This window comes from Bos indicus, chromosome 18, assembly GCF_029378745.1.
Source record: "Bos indicus isolate NIAB-ARS_2022 breed Sahiwal x Tharparkar chromosome 18, NIAB-ARS_B.indTharparkar_mat_pri_1.0, whole genome shotgun sequence".
NCBI classification, from domain to species: Eukaryota; Metazoa; Chordata; class Mammalia; order Artiodactyla; family Bovidae; genus Bos; species Bos indicus.
This window is the reverse complement of record NC_091777.1, coordinates 46,670,398-46,686,321: the sequence shown is the minus strand read 5'-3', so window position 1 is coordinate 46,686,321 and position 15,924 is coordinate 46,670,398. Positions and strand designations below refer to the sequence as shown.

Sequence of the window (15,924 nt, the reverse complement as noted above, 5' to 3'; positions counted from 1 at the left end):
TTCATTGTCCAATCTCCCCTTAGTGAATGTGAGCTCCCCAAGGAGGGAGATTTTCATGATCTTGTTCCATGCTGTACTCCATGCCTAGAATAGGCATGACACAGAGTAAGCACTCAATAAACACTTGTTGAATGAATGAAGTAGTGAATTAGAGAGAAAAGCTGAAATCAGAGGGTCTGGGCATATCAGATTTGTGGATACTGTTATGCATAAAAGAAGAGAAGAGGCACGGAGCTGTAGGAGAAAAGGCTGTTTGGAGTCAGACAGATTTAGGTGATTCTGACAGCTCCATTTTGCCATGATCTTGTATATGATTTTGTATGTGTGTTAAACAGCTCACGACCTCAGTTACCTCATCTGTAAAATGGGAATAATATCTATCTCTCGAGATTATAGTGAGGACTAAATGAGATCATTCATGTGAAAGCACTTAGTCTTCTGTTTATTAAATACACAACAGGTATTTAATAAACATGCCTTCAGACTGATTTGAAGTGACCCCTCAGGTCCACAGATGTCTGAGGGCAGTATTTTTCCAGAAGGTATAAATGGTGGCATGGGAGAATTTAGATGGCTTGTGAACATGGCTTTGAATAAGTCTGAATCAAAAAGTGAGAAACTTAACTGTTTTCTTAAAATGTTTAAGAAACTTTTGATTAGGTGAAGAAGGAGATTCCATTTCTGTGCTTGTGTGCTCAGAACACCTCTCTCAGATGTGCTAATCTTTATTTTTTAAAACAAAAATGATACAGGAACTGCCGCCAGCTATAATGTGATACAATTGCTTGCTTCTCACTTTGCTTTTTTGTACTTTTTGTTTATGGGCCAATGATCCTGGCTTTCTACTTAGTGATATAAAGTATTCTCTTAAAATATACTTAAGAAGGTAAGCTGGCTCCAAGAAGGAGAGAGAAAGAAGAAAGAAGGAACAGGGCAGCTCTATGCCGTGGTGAGGATGTCCCATGAGGGAAGTGTGGGAAGGAGTCTTGGAGTTGCCGAGCATGTGTGCCACCTCCTTCCCTGAGGTCCTGTGTGGGTGGGGAGCAGCGAGTCCCGGGGGGTGTGGGGTGTCCATCACTAACCCCGGAGGCCTCAGATTTATGCTCTCTGCCCCTCACATGGCCCCGGAGCAAAACGCAAACCAATTCTACCCAGAGAAGAATGAAGGTTCTGAAAACCAGGAGAGGGTCTCAGGCACCAAGAAGACAGAGTGCGCTGGGAACCAGGCTCAGGAGCGAGCCAGCCTGGGCTGGGCTTTGCCACTGCTGCTGCTGCTGCTGCTGCTAAGTCGCTTCAGTCGTGTCCGACTCTGTGCGACCCCATAGACGGCAGCCCACCACTATATCCTCTCTGAGCACCAAGTTCTCTGTACCTAAATGGGGGTAATAATAAGACCGATTCTTCCAGGGCTGTCTGAGCCTTAAAGTGCTTAGTCCAGTGCTGGGCACAGATCAACTGCAGCTACAAAGATGATGACGATTACTATTGTATTACCATTGCCACTATTATTATCATTAAAGAGTCAGCGATGGAAAAATAGGGAAGTAGGAAGGAGCAGCGGAGGACAGGCAGTGTTTACATTGTGAGAGGTGATGGATGTTACAAGTTGGGGTGCGGGTGCTGGGGTGGAGAGAGACTGATTGAGAGACATTGAGAAAGGCAGATGGAAACTGGCCCCTCCTAACTGGGCGATGAGTCCCAGCAATACAGGCAGTGCCAAATGGGAGGACCTGGGGTTCATGGGAGTGGGAGAAGCGGCCACACTTGCTGAGCAGCGAGCCATGAGCCCTCTGGAGGATGCTCGAGTTCTGCATACTGAGCTGGGCCCAGGGGAGAGGACCACTGTGCTGACCCCTCCTCCCTCGCCAGTGCTGTTCTGGCTTGTTGGGGAGCAGCTAGGGGCGGGGTGGGGTGAGCTGGTGTAGTCCCAGCCCTCACAGCAGGCTGTGAGCTCACACACATGCCCCCTCCAGGCCTGGCAAACAGGATAGGTGCCTGGGTCAGGCCTGGTAAACAGGATAGGTGCCTGGGTCAGCTGCACCCTCCCTAGGTCTTTCCCTCCCACTTGTTCCCTGGGGGTGGCCGGCCCGCCCAGCTCCCCTGCTCCACACCCAGCTTTCTCAGCCCAGATGCTAACTGACACGCCCTGATGACCACTCTGAGGGTCACGGCCACTTCCTTCCCTGACTGCTGCCTGGGGTCCCAGGCTCTGTGGCTGGAAGGCACGGCAGTGTCAGGCTCTCACCTGTAGGTGGCAGTATGGGAGGCGAGAGAGATGGGAGAGATGAAGGCTGGCGAAGGTCACCTGCACCCATCGTGGTGCCCTGGATCCAGGCTGGCTTACACCTAGGATGGGTCCTGTTCCACTGGGCTCCTTACCCTCGCTCCCTCTGTTGACATCCTGTCTGATTCCTCCCTCCTAAGTCCCCTCCACCCCATCACCTTTAGGAGGCACCACCAGCCTAGCTCCCCAGATGCCCCCACCCCCACCCCGCGCCCCAAATTCCTGGAGTTGGGAAATCAGAACACTTTGGCACCGAACTCATCCCATTTCTCCCTCCCTCCCTGATGCACAGACTCCCTCTCTGTTTCAACACAGACACTCAGACTCACAATTACAGCTCATTACCCTATCGGGTAGTTGGATCTGAGTCACTGTGGGGAGGGACCCTGAACCGCCCAGCCCTGCCACCTTCTCCCAAGCTACACTATAAGGAGTAGCGGCGTGGAGGAGGACTTTGGGAAGACAAGGGCATTTGGGGAGGGAGAGAGCAGGCTGCAGACCCAGAGGGAGGGTGAACAAGAAGCCAGAAGGAAGGAGAGAAGGGAGGAGGGCCGGCAGACATCAGGGAAGCGACAGGGCCTGAAAGGGAACCTGGGTGGAAAGAAGACACTCAGGGAGAGGAAGTGAGGCAGAGATGAAGCTAAAGGGGTCTCTGGCCTGCCTCCTGCTGTTCCTGCTCCTGGGCAGTGGGGAGGCTAGCCCGCTGCAGAGTGGAGAGGAGAACACCAGAGAAGAAGTTGGGGAAGCCATTGGACACGGGGTGGGAGAGGCCTTGGGAGACGTGCTGGGAGAAGCTGCCATCCACGGAATCGAGAAGGCCATTGGCCAAGGTACTGGAAAGACAGAGGGCTTGGGAATCAGGGAGGCCAGGGACCCCCACTTGGGGGATGCTCTTGCCCACAAGCTTAAGGAAGCGAGCCACGCTCTTAAAAACACTGGGAGTGAGGCCGACAGACAGGCTGAGAATATCATCGGACACGGAGTGGACCCTGCCCACAAGTCCTGGCAGGGGACGCCCGGCAGCAACGGAGCTTGGGTGAGTAGCTGGAAGGCCGCTGCGGAAATGGGAGGCTATGGGCAGTTGGGCTGAGGATCCCGGGAAGCAGCTGAAAGGAGGGATGCCTCCTCATCGATGGCGATCCTTCCACGTCAGGCCTCCCTCCTCCACTGCCCTGGGTCTCTCTCCACCTGCCTGCCCCTGTGTCCTGCTCCGGTTCCTCTCTCTCTGAGTTGCTCGGCCCGCTCTCCTCCACCCCAGAGTGAGGAGGTCACACACACTCAGTACAGCCATGTCATTCTTTCAGGGAACCAATGGGCAGCCTCCATCCGGAGGCCATGGCATTCCTGGCTCTCAGGGCAGCTCTGGAGGCCCAGGGGACACCCAGGACCAGGTGTTCTCTGGAGGCTCAGGTGGAAGCTTTGGAGCTAATGCTCAGGGAGGCTCCTGGGGCCAGGGAGGCCACAGAGGGGCATTCAACTTGGGGGCCAACTCTCAGGTAAAGTAACCATCAACCCTGATGCTTGCCCCCTCCGTGCCCTCAAGCCCACACTCTTGGCGCCTCCCCCGTGTCCTTCCTGATCCCAAGCTCATCTCACCCTTCCTGCAGGGAACCTCGCCCAAACCTGGTTCAGTGAGAAGCAACAACAACAGAAATACAGAAGTAAGAGGAATAGCCTGGAGAGGCAGAGGTGTCTGGATGCATGTGATAGAAACTGGGAGAGACACAGCGGAGAGAAAGATGGGCAGGGGAGGGATGGAAGGAAGAAACAGACTAGTTGGGGAGAGACGGGTGTGGGGACTAGGATGAGAAGAGTGAGCTAGGCTTGCGGGGAGAGAGGCACCGGGACAGGAAGCCAAGCCGAAGATGCAGGACAGCCTGGCCCCGGGGAACAGCTTCGGCTGGAACCCCACCCGTCCCCTTCCCTCCACAGTGCACCACCCCCCCTGGCTCAGGTGGAAGCTCTGGCAACTCTGGGGTAAGAGGACGGGGCAACCTGAAGCATTTTTGCACGGGGAGGAGACAGAGAAACTCTACTCAGCTCACACTGGGCGGGAAATATTCCTGAGGGAGGAGGGAGAGGGAGGAAAGCCTTCTCCCTTGGTGTTCTCATCTTTAGACCTCATTCTGGTCTCTTGGCTCAGATGGTAAAGAATCTGCCTGCAATGAGGGAGATCAGGGTTGGATCCCTGGGTGGGGAAGATCCCCTGGAGAAGGCAATGGCTATTCACTCCAGTCTTCTTGCCTGGAGAATCCCATGGACAGAGGAGCTTGGCGGGCTACAGTCCTTGGGGTCGCACCGAGTCGGACAGGACTTTAGTGACTGACGCTGGTCTCTTCCTGCTCCTCAGGGAAGCAGCAGCAGTGGCTCCAGCACTAATGGTGGCGGCAGCAGTGGCGGCAGCAATGGCGGCAGCAATGGAAGCACCAGCAGTAACAGTGGAAGCAGCAATGGCGGCGGCAGCAGTAACAGTGGAGGCAGCAATGGCGGCGGCAGCAATGGCGGCGGCAGCAATGGCGGCGGCAGCAATGGCGGCGGCAGCAGTAACGGTGGAGGCAGCAATGGCGGCGGCAGCAGTAACGGTGGAGGCAGCAATGCAGGCAGCAGCGGCAGCTCCGGGTCCAGCTCGGTATGTTCTACTCTTTTGTTGAAGGCAGAGATGGGGCCCCCGGTGGTCCCTGCTGAGGACACTCACTCCAGGGTCTTCCTGAAAGCTGCCCGCCCCAGGGTAGCTGGCGTCAATGGAGTTGTCATCCCAGGCCCCCCAGCTCATGTTGCCCACCTTCAAGCCCCACCAGGCGGTGCCACTGACACGTGCCCTCTAATTCCAGAAGAATTTACTGGAATTAGTTTACTGCGTTTACCCTAGCCCCTTGCCATCCACTTGGTGATGGGGGATGCTGTCTCCTGTCTAACCTCTGCTCCTGCAGGCATGTCTACTTGATGAATCTGACCAGAGCTGGGGTGGTGGATGGAGCCAGAGAGGTGGGCCCAGGGAAACATGACACTTATTTGGGAAGCTCCCAGGAGGACGGGGACAGGACCACATGTGGAGACTTAAGGACACTTACAGAACTTCGGTGTAGATGCTAATAATAATGTCCCCACAGGAGGGATGAGAGGGTCAGTCGGGGACCATGACCTGGGAGCTGGATGAGGGTGGAGCTCCAACCAGGGGGCCTGCAGAGAGGGGGCACAGCTGGCTTTTTTGGGGTTCTGGGAAAGGTCTCAGGCAAGAACAAGCCAGGTGCTGTAAGCTGCCATAACTTACTGCTCTCTGTACCACCCGCTTTCCCTCCATCTAGGACACTAGAAATTCTGATCATGGTGGCTCCTCCCAGGTAAGGATTCTAGGGGTCCCTTCTCCTCTCTAGGTTCCAGGAGAGGGTGAGGGGATGGGGACAATCCCTACTTCGGGAACTCTGGGCCCTTCCAAGTCCTTTGAAGCCCCCACACGGACTCTTGCTCTCCCTTGTAGGGATACAATCCCAGCCCCTCCTCGGGGAGCAGAGTTGGAAGTGGTGTCAGAAACAAACCCGAGGTGAGTGTGAAGAGGCATGGAAGGTGGGCAATGGTGGGAGAGGACAGCTCCCTCAGTCCCCACAGGGAACGAGGGCGGATGCTGACAGGGTGATGGACCCAGGCCAGCCTTGGGGTGCGAAGGCTGCAGTCTGCAGGGCTGGACTAGGTGTCTGGGTGGGGACCAAGAGTCTTCTCTTTGTCTCTCCCACAGTGTGACAACCCGCACGTGTCCGGGGGATCTGGGGGTCAGGTGAGAGCTGAACCCGCAGCAACTGCAGTTCATCCTTGCAGTGGTGCTCCCTCCTCACTGCAGCTCCTCTCACCCCTCTCCTAATGCGAGCCTCTGTCTCGACCCTGTCTGTGGGGAATTTACAATCCAGGGGGAGGAAACCATGGGCGTGCTCCTCAAAAGACTAATTAGCTCCCAAGTAATAATTAATTGTAGGTCCTTACATGATCTATCTCACGTTAGACCACAGACTGGGGCTGTGAACAATGGAACGAAAACCAGTCCTTTTAGAAACAGGATTGTTTCAAATGTCCTATACCTGACCAGTGAACAGAATTCGGTGATGAGTTTTGAAACTCATTTTGAAAGCGTACCTTTCCCTCCTAGTTATCCTGGAAATCTGGCTCTCTGTCAGCACCTGCTGAGCTGACAGAGGAGGTGTTGCGCTAAGGTCCACAGGCAGCGCCCAGAGGTCTTGTGAAAATGCAGATTCTGATTCAGCAGGACTGGGGTGCGGCTGAGACTCTGGTTTCCAACAAGCGTCCTGCCGAGGCTGCTAGCCTATGTGAGAGGACGAGGAGCATGCCCAGTGGGGAGGAGGGCACTACAGCGAGAAGGCTCTGTGAAGAGCTCCTCACATGTCAGGGACACTAACCTTTTATGGGTAGGCAGGTTTTAAGAAACCTCCCAGTTTGTAATTCTATTTTTAGTTTTCTTTTTGCACACCAAAATCTTAAATACGTAGTGAGGTGGAAAAACAGACAAAAATAACAGAATAATCAGTCAGTTCAGTTAAGTCGCTCAGTTGTGTCCAACTGTTTGTGACCCCATGGACTGCAGCACACCAGGCCTCCTGTCCACCAACTCCCGGAGTCCACTCAAACTCATGTCTATCGAGTCGGTGATGCCATCCAACCATCGCATCCTCTGTCATCAAGGGGATATTTATTTTCTTTTCTTTATTTACTTTTTGGACTTGCCCCACAGTGGGATCTTAGTTCCCCGTGCATGCATGTTAAGTTGCTTTAGTCGTGTCCAACTCTTTTCGGTTCTATGGACTGTAGTCCACCAGGCTCCTCTGCCCATGGGGATTCTCCAGGCAAGAATACTGGAGTGGGTTGCCATACCCTCCTCCAGGGGATCTTCCTGACCCAGGAGTTGAACCCATGTCCTTTATGTCTCCTGCATTGGCAAGCGGGTTCTTTACCACTAGCGCCACCTGGGAAACCCCTTAGTTCCCTGACCAGGGATCAAACCTGCACCCCCTGCATTGCAAGGAGGAGTCTTTTGGGCCGCAGGGGAAGTCCCAAGGGGATATTTTTTAAAACCAAATGTAAGAAGACAGAATTGACAAGTGGAAAGGCAGTGAATTTTGAGTTAAAAGATGGAGGTTTGAACACCAGCAGTATCTCCTGTCATCTGTGTGTCTCCAGGCAAGTCAGTTGACCTCGCTGAGCCTGGGCTTCCTCTTGTGTCAAACAGGGACAGCGAAGCTAACTTGTTGACCCCCATCAGTTACTGCAGAGCTTTCTGCATCGTAATCACACCAAGGTGGTTCAGAGTCCTGGCACTGGAGTCTAACACGGAGACAGGAGCTGAGAAAAGCTGCTGGACAGCTCTCTGCTTCAGTTTCCTTCTGTAAAGCAAAGCTGTTTCCACATGGGAAAGTGGTGGAAAGAGGCACAGTGCCCCGTGCACAGTGGGACTACATGTTGGCTACTAGTGGTGTTTGGAGAGCAAGGAATGGGGGGAAGAAAGAATATGGATTTGATTCAAGGGACTGGGTAGGGTTAGTCTGGAGAGCAAGCAGCAAGTCAGTCCAGGAAGGCTTTCTGGAGGTGGCGGCTCTTAAGTGCTGTGGAAAGAAGTGGGGTGGATGGCTTGACAGAGAGTACACAGTACAAAGGCTGAGAAGAGAGAGGTGATAGGCGCCATGCATGACAGGATGCATGGAGCCTTGAACATCATCAGTCCCCTTTTCCCCACCCAGGGGCAGGGCTCCAGTGGAGAAGGCGAAGCTGTCAGTGGAGTCAACACCTTGGTGAGTGAGAACATCACTCCTCTTGGGTCGGGACCGTGGTGTCAAGCACCCCTGCCTGCCCTCCCCACCCCCCAACACCCGTGCCTCCCACCCCTGCCTCCAGCCCACAGAGTGGGTTCTTACTCTCCTTCTGTTTCTCATTGGTCCCTTAGAACTCTCAGACATCTTCTGAGCCCTTCAACTTCGACACTTTCTGGAAGGTGAGTTCAGCACGAGTGCTCTGCTCACTCTTTTTTGGAAACCAAACCTGTGTCTCTTGGTCCCACAGGCTGAAGTCTTTGGGCTATTGGGTTGGCCAAAATGTTCGTTCCAGTTTTTCCATACCATCTTTGGGAAAACCCAAACAAACTTCTGGCCAACCCAATAAAATGATTGTCAGCAGTGGCCCTTGACCTCTCTTGTCCTGAGGCCCTGAGTCAATCACACTATGTCCAATTTGGCCATTCTTCTTCTTCTTTTTTTTTTTCCTGCAGAATTTTAAATCCAAGCTGGGCTTCATTAACTGGGATGCCTTAAACAAGGTAAGGGCTGGAAGGCCACGTCATTCTGATCTTTTTAAGAGAGGGATGTAGAGAAGAAAGCTAAACTCTAGCTAGGTGAGCCAGGGAACAGTGATGATGGTCATTAAGAAGACATTTCCGCCATTTAAAAAGAAAAGATAAAAACGAGGAGGAAGGACAGCAGAGACCTGAAAAGAGAGGGAGAATTTCAAAACAGCTGGGAGTGGGGGATAAGGAGGGAGCAGGTTTCTTTCACCTCTCAACATGTAGACCTGAACAGTCCTGAACCTCAGTTTCCCTAGAGAGTAAGTAGGCCTAATCCCCAGGAACCAGGGAGGGAGCAGAGGCAGAGAGAGGCAGGGCATGGACTGAATCATCACGGGAAGCTAAAGTTCACCTGAGGATTGATGTCAAGAGAGAAAGGAAAAGGGAATGAACGCTCCAGGCATCAGTCTGGGCCCTGCACATACGTAATCTTAGGAGATGCTCGGAGCCCAGAACCCCCTTGTCCTTTTTTCCTGCCTACTCCTTGCTCTTGCAGGGGAAGCCCTGGTCGGGCTGGTCTGACACCAGAATAGCAGATGTATCTCCAGAGCAGAGGGGGTGGACTGGAATGGGGGGTGAAGCACAAATAAATGATTCAAATACCAAAGGCAGAAGCTGCAATCGGTGGTCCACTGATCCTTTTGTTTGATTCATTTTCAAAGAACAATACGGCAACACTGGGCTCCTCTTTCTATGGCCTGTGAGAGCCCAGAGCTGAGAAGCAGCTGCCTCTTGCCACTGGGGCTTGCTCTCCAGCGGTCAGACGCCCCCTGCCCATCCCAGTCCTACTAGCCACCTGATTGGAGAAACTAGAGTTCCTGACCCTTCAAGTAAAAGAATGCAGACTAGGATTCTTGCCCTCCAAAACTCATGGGGGAGGTAGATGGTCTGTGGGGAGACAGAGAGGCAGTCCCCATCTCAGGAACGTCACCCTCTGGGAGTAAGATGGGGACTGAAAGATGGAAGTTGCAGAAGCTCCCGGCTACAGCAGAGTCCTGGCTTGGAGGGACGAAATGAACAAAACAGACTTTTCTATTTCATAGAGAATGGTCTCTGGTAAGGGCAAGACTCCTTGCCGTGGACCATGCTCAAGCCTGTGAGCATGGGCACTTAAGAATTTAATGGGAGAACCAGGGCATGCACAGATACTTCCCAGGGGGTCAAACGTTTTTGCACATCTAGGGCGGCAGTAAAGGGAGTGCTCGCTGCCAGGCAGGATTCACTGGGGGTGGCTCCCCCAGGAGCAGATCTCCCAGGAAAGGGACAGGACACAAGAGATGGGCAGAGAAGAGGAGGGAGAGATCCACCTCCTTCATGGTAGGGGGAGGGGCAATGAGGGAGCCAGGACTCAGCCAGATGAGGAGTGAGGACAGGGGACCACACGTTCCTGGCAGGTATGGGGGTTTCCAAGCCCAAGAGCTGGACTTGACTGGATGACAGCCGTGGGCGCAAAGGTCCCTGTAGATTTCTGATGCGGAGGTCCCATCTACCCCTGCCTTAGTCCACTGCTCACCGAATCCCTAGTCCTTGAGCTCCCCCTTGGAACTTCTTTCTTTGCCCAGGACCAGAGGAGCTTTCGCACCCCATGACTTCCAGACACGGAGCTACCAGATGGAGGGGAGCCCCCACCCTGACCCATTCTTTAAACACCACTATCTCCCTACTAACCTCAACGCTTGCTCCAAAATAAATCTCAGCTATCCCACATTCCTGGTCTCTGCTCCTTTCTTAACGTCTCCACTGTTGTTCTGGGGGATGGGGAGGGGGCGGGGTGGTTGGAAGGGGGTACTTCGGCTCCACATCTCTGGGAGGTGGGCAGGTAGTAAAGTGGAAAGGTCCAGGGGGCAGGACCTGAGGTTGTGTTCTCCCTGAGGCTGGGGGTGGAGGGGGTGGAACTTGGCTAGAGAAGAAAGCTGTCGTGTGCTGTGGGGGTGACGGAGGCGTGGCTAAGCCTCCCTCTCCCTGTCCCCCAAAACAGTATTCTGGTGTCCCTAGAGGCACCAGCTCCCCCCAGACCTCAGTCACAGTGAATTCTGGAGGCTGAGGGAAGCAGGAGCAGGGTGCAGGTGAGGGTGGGTTGGGGACAGGCGCCTTGCTCACCGGCTCGCTCCCCACTTCCATCCACAGGGCCAAGCCCCACCCCCCAGCACTCGTGCCCTCCTCTACTTCAGGCGGCTTTGGGAGGTAGGAGAACTCTCACTCTTTGAAGAACTGGGAATCCTGGTGATCCTGTCCCTCTTCCCTCCCTCCGTCAAGGCAGCTACCCCTCAGTCTACCTGTCACAAAATTCCCCCTCTTCCCACTTCTGAGATGCATCATCTCCCCCAAGTCTTATCACCAGTACCATCAGCAATGTAACACCCTCAGTCTCCTGGAGGATTATCTTCATCTAACCCCAAACTACACCCAGGCGCCAAAACTCGTTCTTGCACGTGATCTTGAAACTTTCACAACAGGCTGCCACACTCCACCCTCTGAATCCTCTTTCCCTGTGGCCCACTCATCTTTCCTTCTTCCTTCAGGATTTCAAACACAACACTCCTTTCTTGAACTGGAAAGTCATTACTGAGGTAAGGGCTGTAGAACCCCCGGTTTAGGGGTCAGGACGCTCAGCTCTGGGGACACGGGGTTCGGGGCCCCAGGGCAGCTGCATGGAGATTCGGTTCTGCTTCCTCCCTGCTGAGGGAAGGTGCCTCCCTCAGTCCCTTCTTTCCTCCTTGTGTGTGTGCCCAGTGGAGGTGGGGTGGGAAAGGGAAGCTGTGAGTCATGGAGAAGGAGCTGGGTGGGAGGTCCTCCCGGGAATAAAAGCCGAGGTCGCGAGTCAAGGGCTCCACAGGCGGGAGATCATGAAGTCGGCCACTGTCTCATCTCTGCTGTTGCTCCTGCTGTGTGTGGCCTGGCTCGGGGGGAGCCACAGCTGGGTGGGTACTGCAGGGGGAGCAGGGGGCAGGGGTCATGGGGTGGGGGAGATGGAGAGGCCTGGGGCTGAGCTCAACTCTCAGGGCTGGAACGGGGTCACTCAGGAGGAAAGCTGAAGGGCAGCGGGAGGGTAGTATCTATCGGGGGAGGAGGAGGAGGGAGGGTCAAGGTCGCGTGCAGGCAGGTGCTGGGGTGGTGGGGTCTGGTTATCTGAGTTCTGGGAAGGACGGGCAGGGCCTTAGCGTCCTGTTGAAGGCCACACTTGGGTTTCATGGGGCTAGTGGCCTTCGGGAATCAGGACTCTTGGGCACTGAGGCCAGGGCCGCCGGCTCCCTTGTCCATGTGGGCACGTGAGGCTGGACAGATGGGGACACGTTGTCTTGATTTTTTCTAGAAAAGCTAGGGCTTTCAACTGTTCACAACTAGTTGAATTTACACATGTGGACCAAGCCAAAAAATGCCTGTGGAGGCCTGAGGTCCTCCAGTTTGTGTCCACGTTTTTGGGGCTAGTAGTGGGGTTAGAAGTTAGTGACAGAAAGAACGAAAATAGTGGGGTTAGAAGTTAGTGACAGAAAGAACGAAAAAGAAGTCAATGGCAGGTATGGATAAGGTGGAGTGTTGAGCCAGATTTGGGGAGAAGATCCTGAGCCTGAGAAAGAGACAGGCAAGATTTCCCCTTGCCTTGATCAGAGGAGGGGACGTGGCCTGCACATCTGCAGTGCTTCTTCTTTTTAAAAAATATTTACTCATTTCCTTGGCTGTGCTGAGTCTTAGTTGCGGCATGCAGGACCTTTGATCTTTGTTCTGGCATGGGGACCCTTAGTTGAGCCATGTGGGATCTTAGTTCCCTGATCAGGGATCGAAGCTGGGCCCCCTGCATTGGGAGTGCAGAGTCTTAGCCACTGGACCACGAGGGAAGTCCCTGCAGTGCTTCTTAAGGGCTCTGTCTGCTTTCCTGTATTTCTCCTTTGCCTCTCTCTCCTTTGACTTGGCCTCCGTGGGAAGCAGCCGGGCCTTCCAAAGACCCCGTAGAGAACAGCATTTGGGAAGAGGGATCACCAGGCCTGTGAGGGGAGCAGGGTGTGTTGCAGGCTGAAGATGGGTGGGGCTGACGCAGGGGCTCCGCCCTGGGAGCTTGCATAGGTTCCCTCACTTGTTATTCTGGCTCAGGCCAGTACTGCAGGTGCCTGGGTGATGGTGGGGCTGCCAAACCTGTTCTCTCCTCCTCATTGCCCACTGAGTGTGGCAACCTGTCCTCTATCTATCTGGGCCATCAGTTTCCTCCTGGCCCGCCGCCTTCACCATAGGCAGCACCTATCACGGACCCCGAGAGGGGTGGGTGGGCCGGGTGGGATGCTGGCCTCCAGAAGGAGGGCAGAGCCTGGGTGGTGAGAGTCCGGCAAGGCCTGAAGGACCATGAGGCTGCCCTTGTTCTGACTCCCTCTTCCTTCCAGGGCGAGGACTTGCCATCACTTCAGAAGAGGGCAGGTGGGGCTGGCCAGGTGAGTCCCTCCCTCAGAATGCCCTAGAAGGCCCATGGCCCCTTCCCGCCTGGCTCTTGTCCATGCTAAGTCACTTCAGTTGTGTCCAACTTTTTGTGACCCTATGGACTGCAGCCCACCAGGCTCCTGTGTCCATGGGATTCTCCAGGCAGGAACACTGGAGTAGATTGATATGCCCTCCTCCAGGGGATCTTCCTGACCCAGGGATCGAACCCACCTCTCTTATGTCTCCTGCATTGGCAGGCAGGTTCTTTACCACTAGCACCACCTGGGAAGCCCACCTGGCTCTTGGTCTGGCCCATCTGAAATTCTCCCTCCTCACGCCTGGTTCTATCATTTTCTCAGCCTGGCACAGGATGGCAAGACGCAGTAGCTGGGACTGCTAAGGTGAGCTAATTGCCACCTGACCACCCGATTCAGACTTCCCTTCTTTCCTTGGTCTCCTCTGCCCACCTCCTCAGTGACACCTGAGATGCTGGGAGAGGCAGAGAAGGACAAGGGAGGCCAGGCCATCTGGGCTGGGAGGTGAAGTGAGGTGAAGGCATGGGTGTGGCTAAGGAGATGCTACAGAAGCAAACACATGACGTGAGGAGGGGAGGAGGCACGGGCTTGGAGAAAGGTCCAGCCAGAGCAGGGGGTTGGGGGTAAAATGCCTTCATCCCGTCTCTCCTGTCCCCCTACCCACCCACGCCCCCCACTGTTTCCTTCCACAGAACTACAATTACAACCAGCAGGGACCTCCTGCAGCCCTTGGCGGGCAGTACCCAGCCAAGACACCCGCTAAGGTAAGACTTGCAACTGCCCACCCACTCAGAAGAGTTTACAGGGGAACCGTGACTACATCGCATGCCATGGAGAAAACTGGGATCCTCTCAGTGAGGAACATAAGCCTTCTCAAAAATTACAGGACCCACGGCAAATCTGCTCTCTATCTCTAACTGCTGACCTTTCTGGGGGAGAGGAGGCTGGCCCAGAAACTCTTGATTGGTGGGAAAATGAAAGCTTTTCATAAAGGAAGTAACAGGAAAGAAAAGTGAGGATTTTGCTTTATTCAGGCTCAAAGAAACAATTTTATAAATTCAGTAAAGGAATATGCTGAATACTAATTCGGCTGGTTAACAAACAAACGAACTGCCAGTATTGCCCTCCATCTCTTGGAATAATAAAGCCCCTGCTCTCTGGGACTTCTGAGAGATCAGAAACTGCCTGCTGATTGAAAGGAGGTGAAGCTGCAGTTAATACTCCTGTGGGTATCCACTTTGCTCATCCCCCGGGCAGGCAGAGGGAGACCTAACTTTCCTCTTCTCACTCCCCTTGATCAGTGCACGCTCAGAGACCACGTTCAGTATCATCTTGGGTAAAATGCACGCAGGATGAGAAACTGGCTGTGGCCGAAAGGCTGCCGTCAGACCAAAGGATCTCTGGGATGACTCTGGTCTGAACATGCTGGGGCCACCGGCCCCTCCTGAGCCCTGAGGACATGGCTGATACAGAGCAGTCATGGAGGCCCTCACCTCACCTCATCTGATCTTCTCTTTACAGGGGGGAGTCACGGTTTCTTCCTCGGTAAGTTCTGGGCCAGAGAAAATTTGGCTCTCGAGAGAAGGGGTCTGAGGCCAGAGGGTGCATGGGGGACGATGCGCTGTCCATTCAGACCTTCTCCTTGCCCCACAGGCTTCCCGGACATACCCTGGCCTGCTGCAGTGGGTGAAGTTTTGGTAGGTGAGTATCAGGAGCTGAGGCACAGTCACCTGGGGTCAGGGCTGGGGGCTGGGCATTCCCTTTGTTCTAGAAGAACATGCTAAAGGTATTAAGGAGGAGGAGACACCCAAGTGTGGCGTGTGGAGAAAGACTCATAAGAAAGTGACCGGGAACTTCCCTGGTTGTCCAGGGGTTAAGACTCTGAGCTTCCAATGCAGGGGGTGTGGGTTTGATCCCTGGTTGGGGAACTAAGATTCCCGCATGGCTTGGCCAAAAAATGTTTTTAAAAATTAAAAGAAGAATATACTTCAGTTAAAATAAATACTTGGAAGAGTTTTTTAAAAATGACCTAGAACACTGGGAATGCACCCTCTGAGTATTTCATGGGGCCAGGCAAGGACAGGAACGAACACTAGAGTAAGGAGTGGGAACAGGATAGGAATTGTGTGTGGAAGGGGGAGGGGGCTGTGGGAGGGGTAATACTTGTTTTAGGGAGGAGAGAGAGGAGACCGCAGGTGGCATGGGCAGGACACGAGGGAACTGTGCGTGCAGCAGCTGGGGGAGATGAGAGAACGCCTGGTTTCAACAGATCTGGGAGTGGCTGGTGTTCTACCCTTTTCTCTGTTCTCTTCTTCTAGGCAAGCACTTCCGACCGCGACTGAGGCCCTGAGAAACATGGGTTGTCAAGGGACCAGACTGTGCCCGGGCCCCAGCTCTTGGTCTGAGCGCCAACACCTGCCTTTTCTAGCTTGGGGTCCTGCCTGCCTGTCCCTTGTCTCCCCCCACACACTGTGGTGATGTCTCCTTGACCACCAGTCTCAGTGGGTACCCCAGCTGTTTCTTCACCAGCTCCATTTTGTGACCTGAAGTCACCGTGACGAAAATTCAGAAGGAGCGTCCTACTTTAGTTTCTCTGTGGAAATAAAACAGGAATCTTGTATCCTTAATACTTTGGCAGATTTTATTCTTTAATACAGCACTGATGGTCTGGGTCAGGGAGGAGGGAAGACGGGTTTGGGGCGAGTAACTCACCTTCTTCCTGAGTGCGCTCAGTCACTCAGTCGGGTCCAACTCTTTGCGACTCTATGGACTGTAGCCCGCCAGGCTCCTCTGTCCATGGAATTCTCCAGGCAAGAATACTGGAGTGGGTTGCCATGCCCTCCTCCAGGGGATCTTCCCCA

At 54.0% G+C, this 15,924-nt stretch overlaps 1 protein-coding gene across 3 annotated transcripts; it reads left to right on the top strand.

The window, feature by feature from the left end:
• Positions 1-933: 933 nt before the first annotated feature.
• On the top strand, positions 934-15,690 carry DMKN (dermokine). Of its 3 annotated transcripts, XM_019979098.2 has the most exons (19): positions 968-3,320; positions 3,589-3,780; positions 3,892-3,945; positions 4,217-4,261; positions 4,635-4,913; positions 5,590-5,625; positions 5,763-5,825; positions 6,018-6,056; positions 8,026-8,076; positions 8,229-8,276; positions 8,550-8,597; positions 10,749-10,805; positions 11,144-11,191; positions 12,995-13,042; positions 13,388-13,429; positions 13,756-13,827; positions 14,585-14,608; positions 14,717-14,764; positions 15,382-15,690. In XM_019979098.2, the coding sequence occupies exons 1-18, from the start codon at positions 2,919-2,921 to the stop codon at positions 14,762-14,764; spliced, it is 1,596 nt and encodes a 531-aa protein (XP_019834657.2). In that variant the 5' UTR covers positions 968-2,918; the 3' UTR covers positions 15,382-15,690. The 3 variants fall into 3 exon arrangements, with proteins under 3 accessions (XP_070628186.1, XP_019834657.2, XP_019834658.2); XM_019979099.2 differs by lacking the exon at positions 13,388-13,429; XM_070772085.1 differs by lacking the exons at positions 10,749-10,805; positions 11,144-11,191; positions 12,995-13,042; ... (3 more) ...; positions 14,717-14,764; positions 15,382-15,690 and adding an exon at positions 10,184-10,312 and having other exon boundaries at positions 934-3,320.
• Positions 15,691-15,924: the final 234 nt, after the last annotated feature.

Bases quoted from the DNA above. Each gene is read 5' to 3' on its own strand.
- DMKN (XM_019979098.2), top strand. From the start codon at position 2,919: ATGAAGCTAAAGGGGTCTCTGGCCTGCCTCCTGCTGTTCCTGCTCCTG. The intron at 3,781-3,891 runs GTAAAGTAACCA...CCCTTCCTGCAG, and splicing joins ACTTGGGGGCCAACTCTCAG to GGAACCTCGCCCAAACCTGG. The intron at 3,946-4,216 runs GTAAGAGGAATA...TTCCCTCCACAG, and splicing joins ACAACAACAGAAATACAGAA to TGCACCACCCCCCCTGGCTC.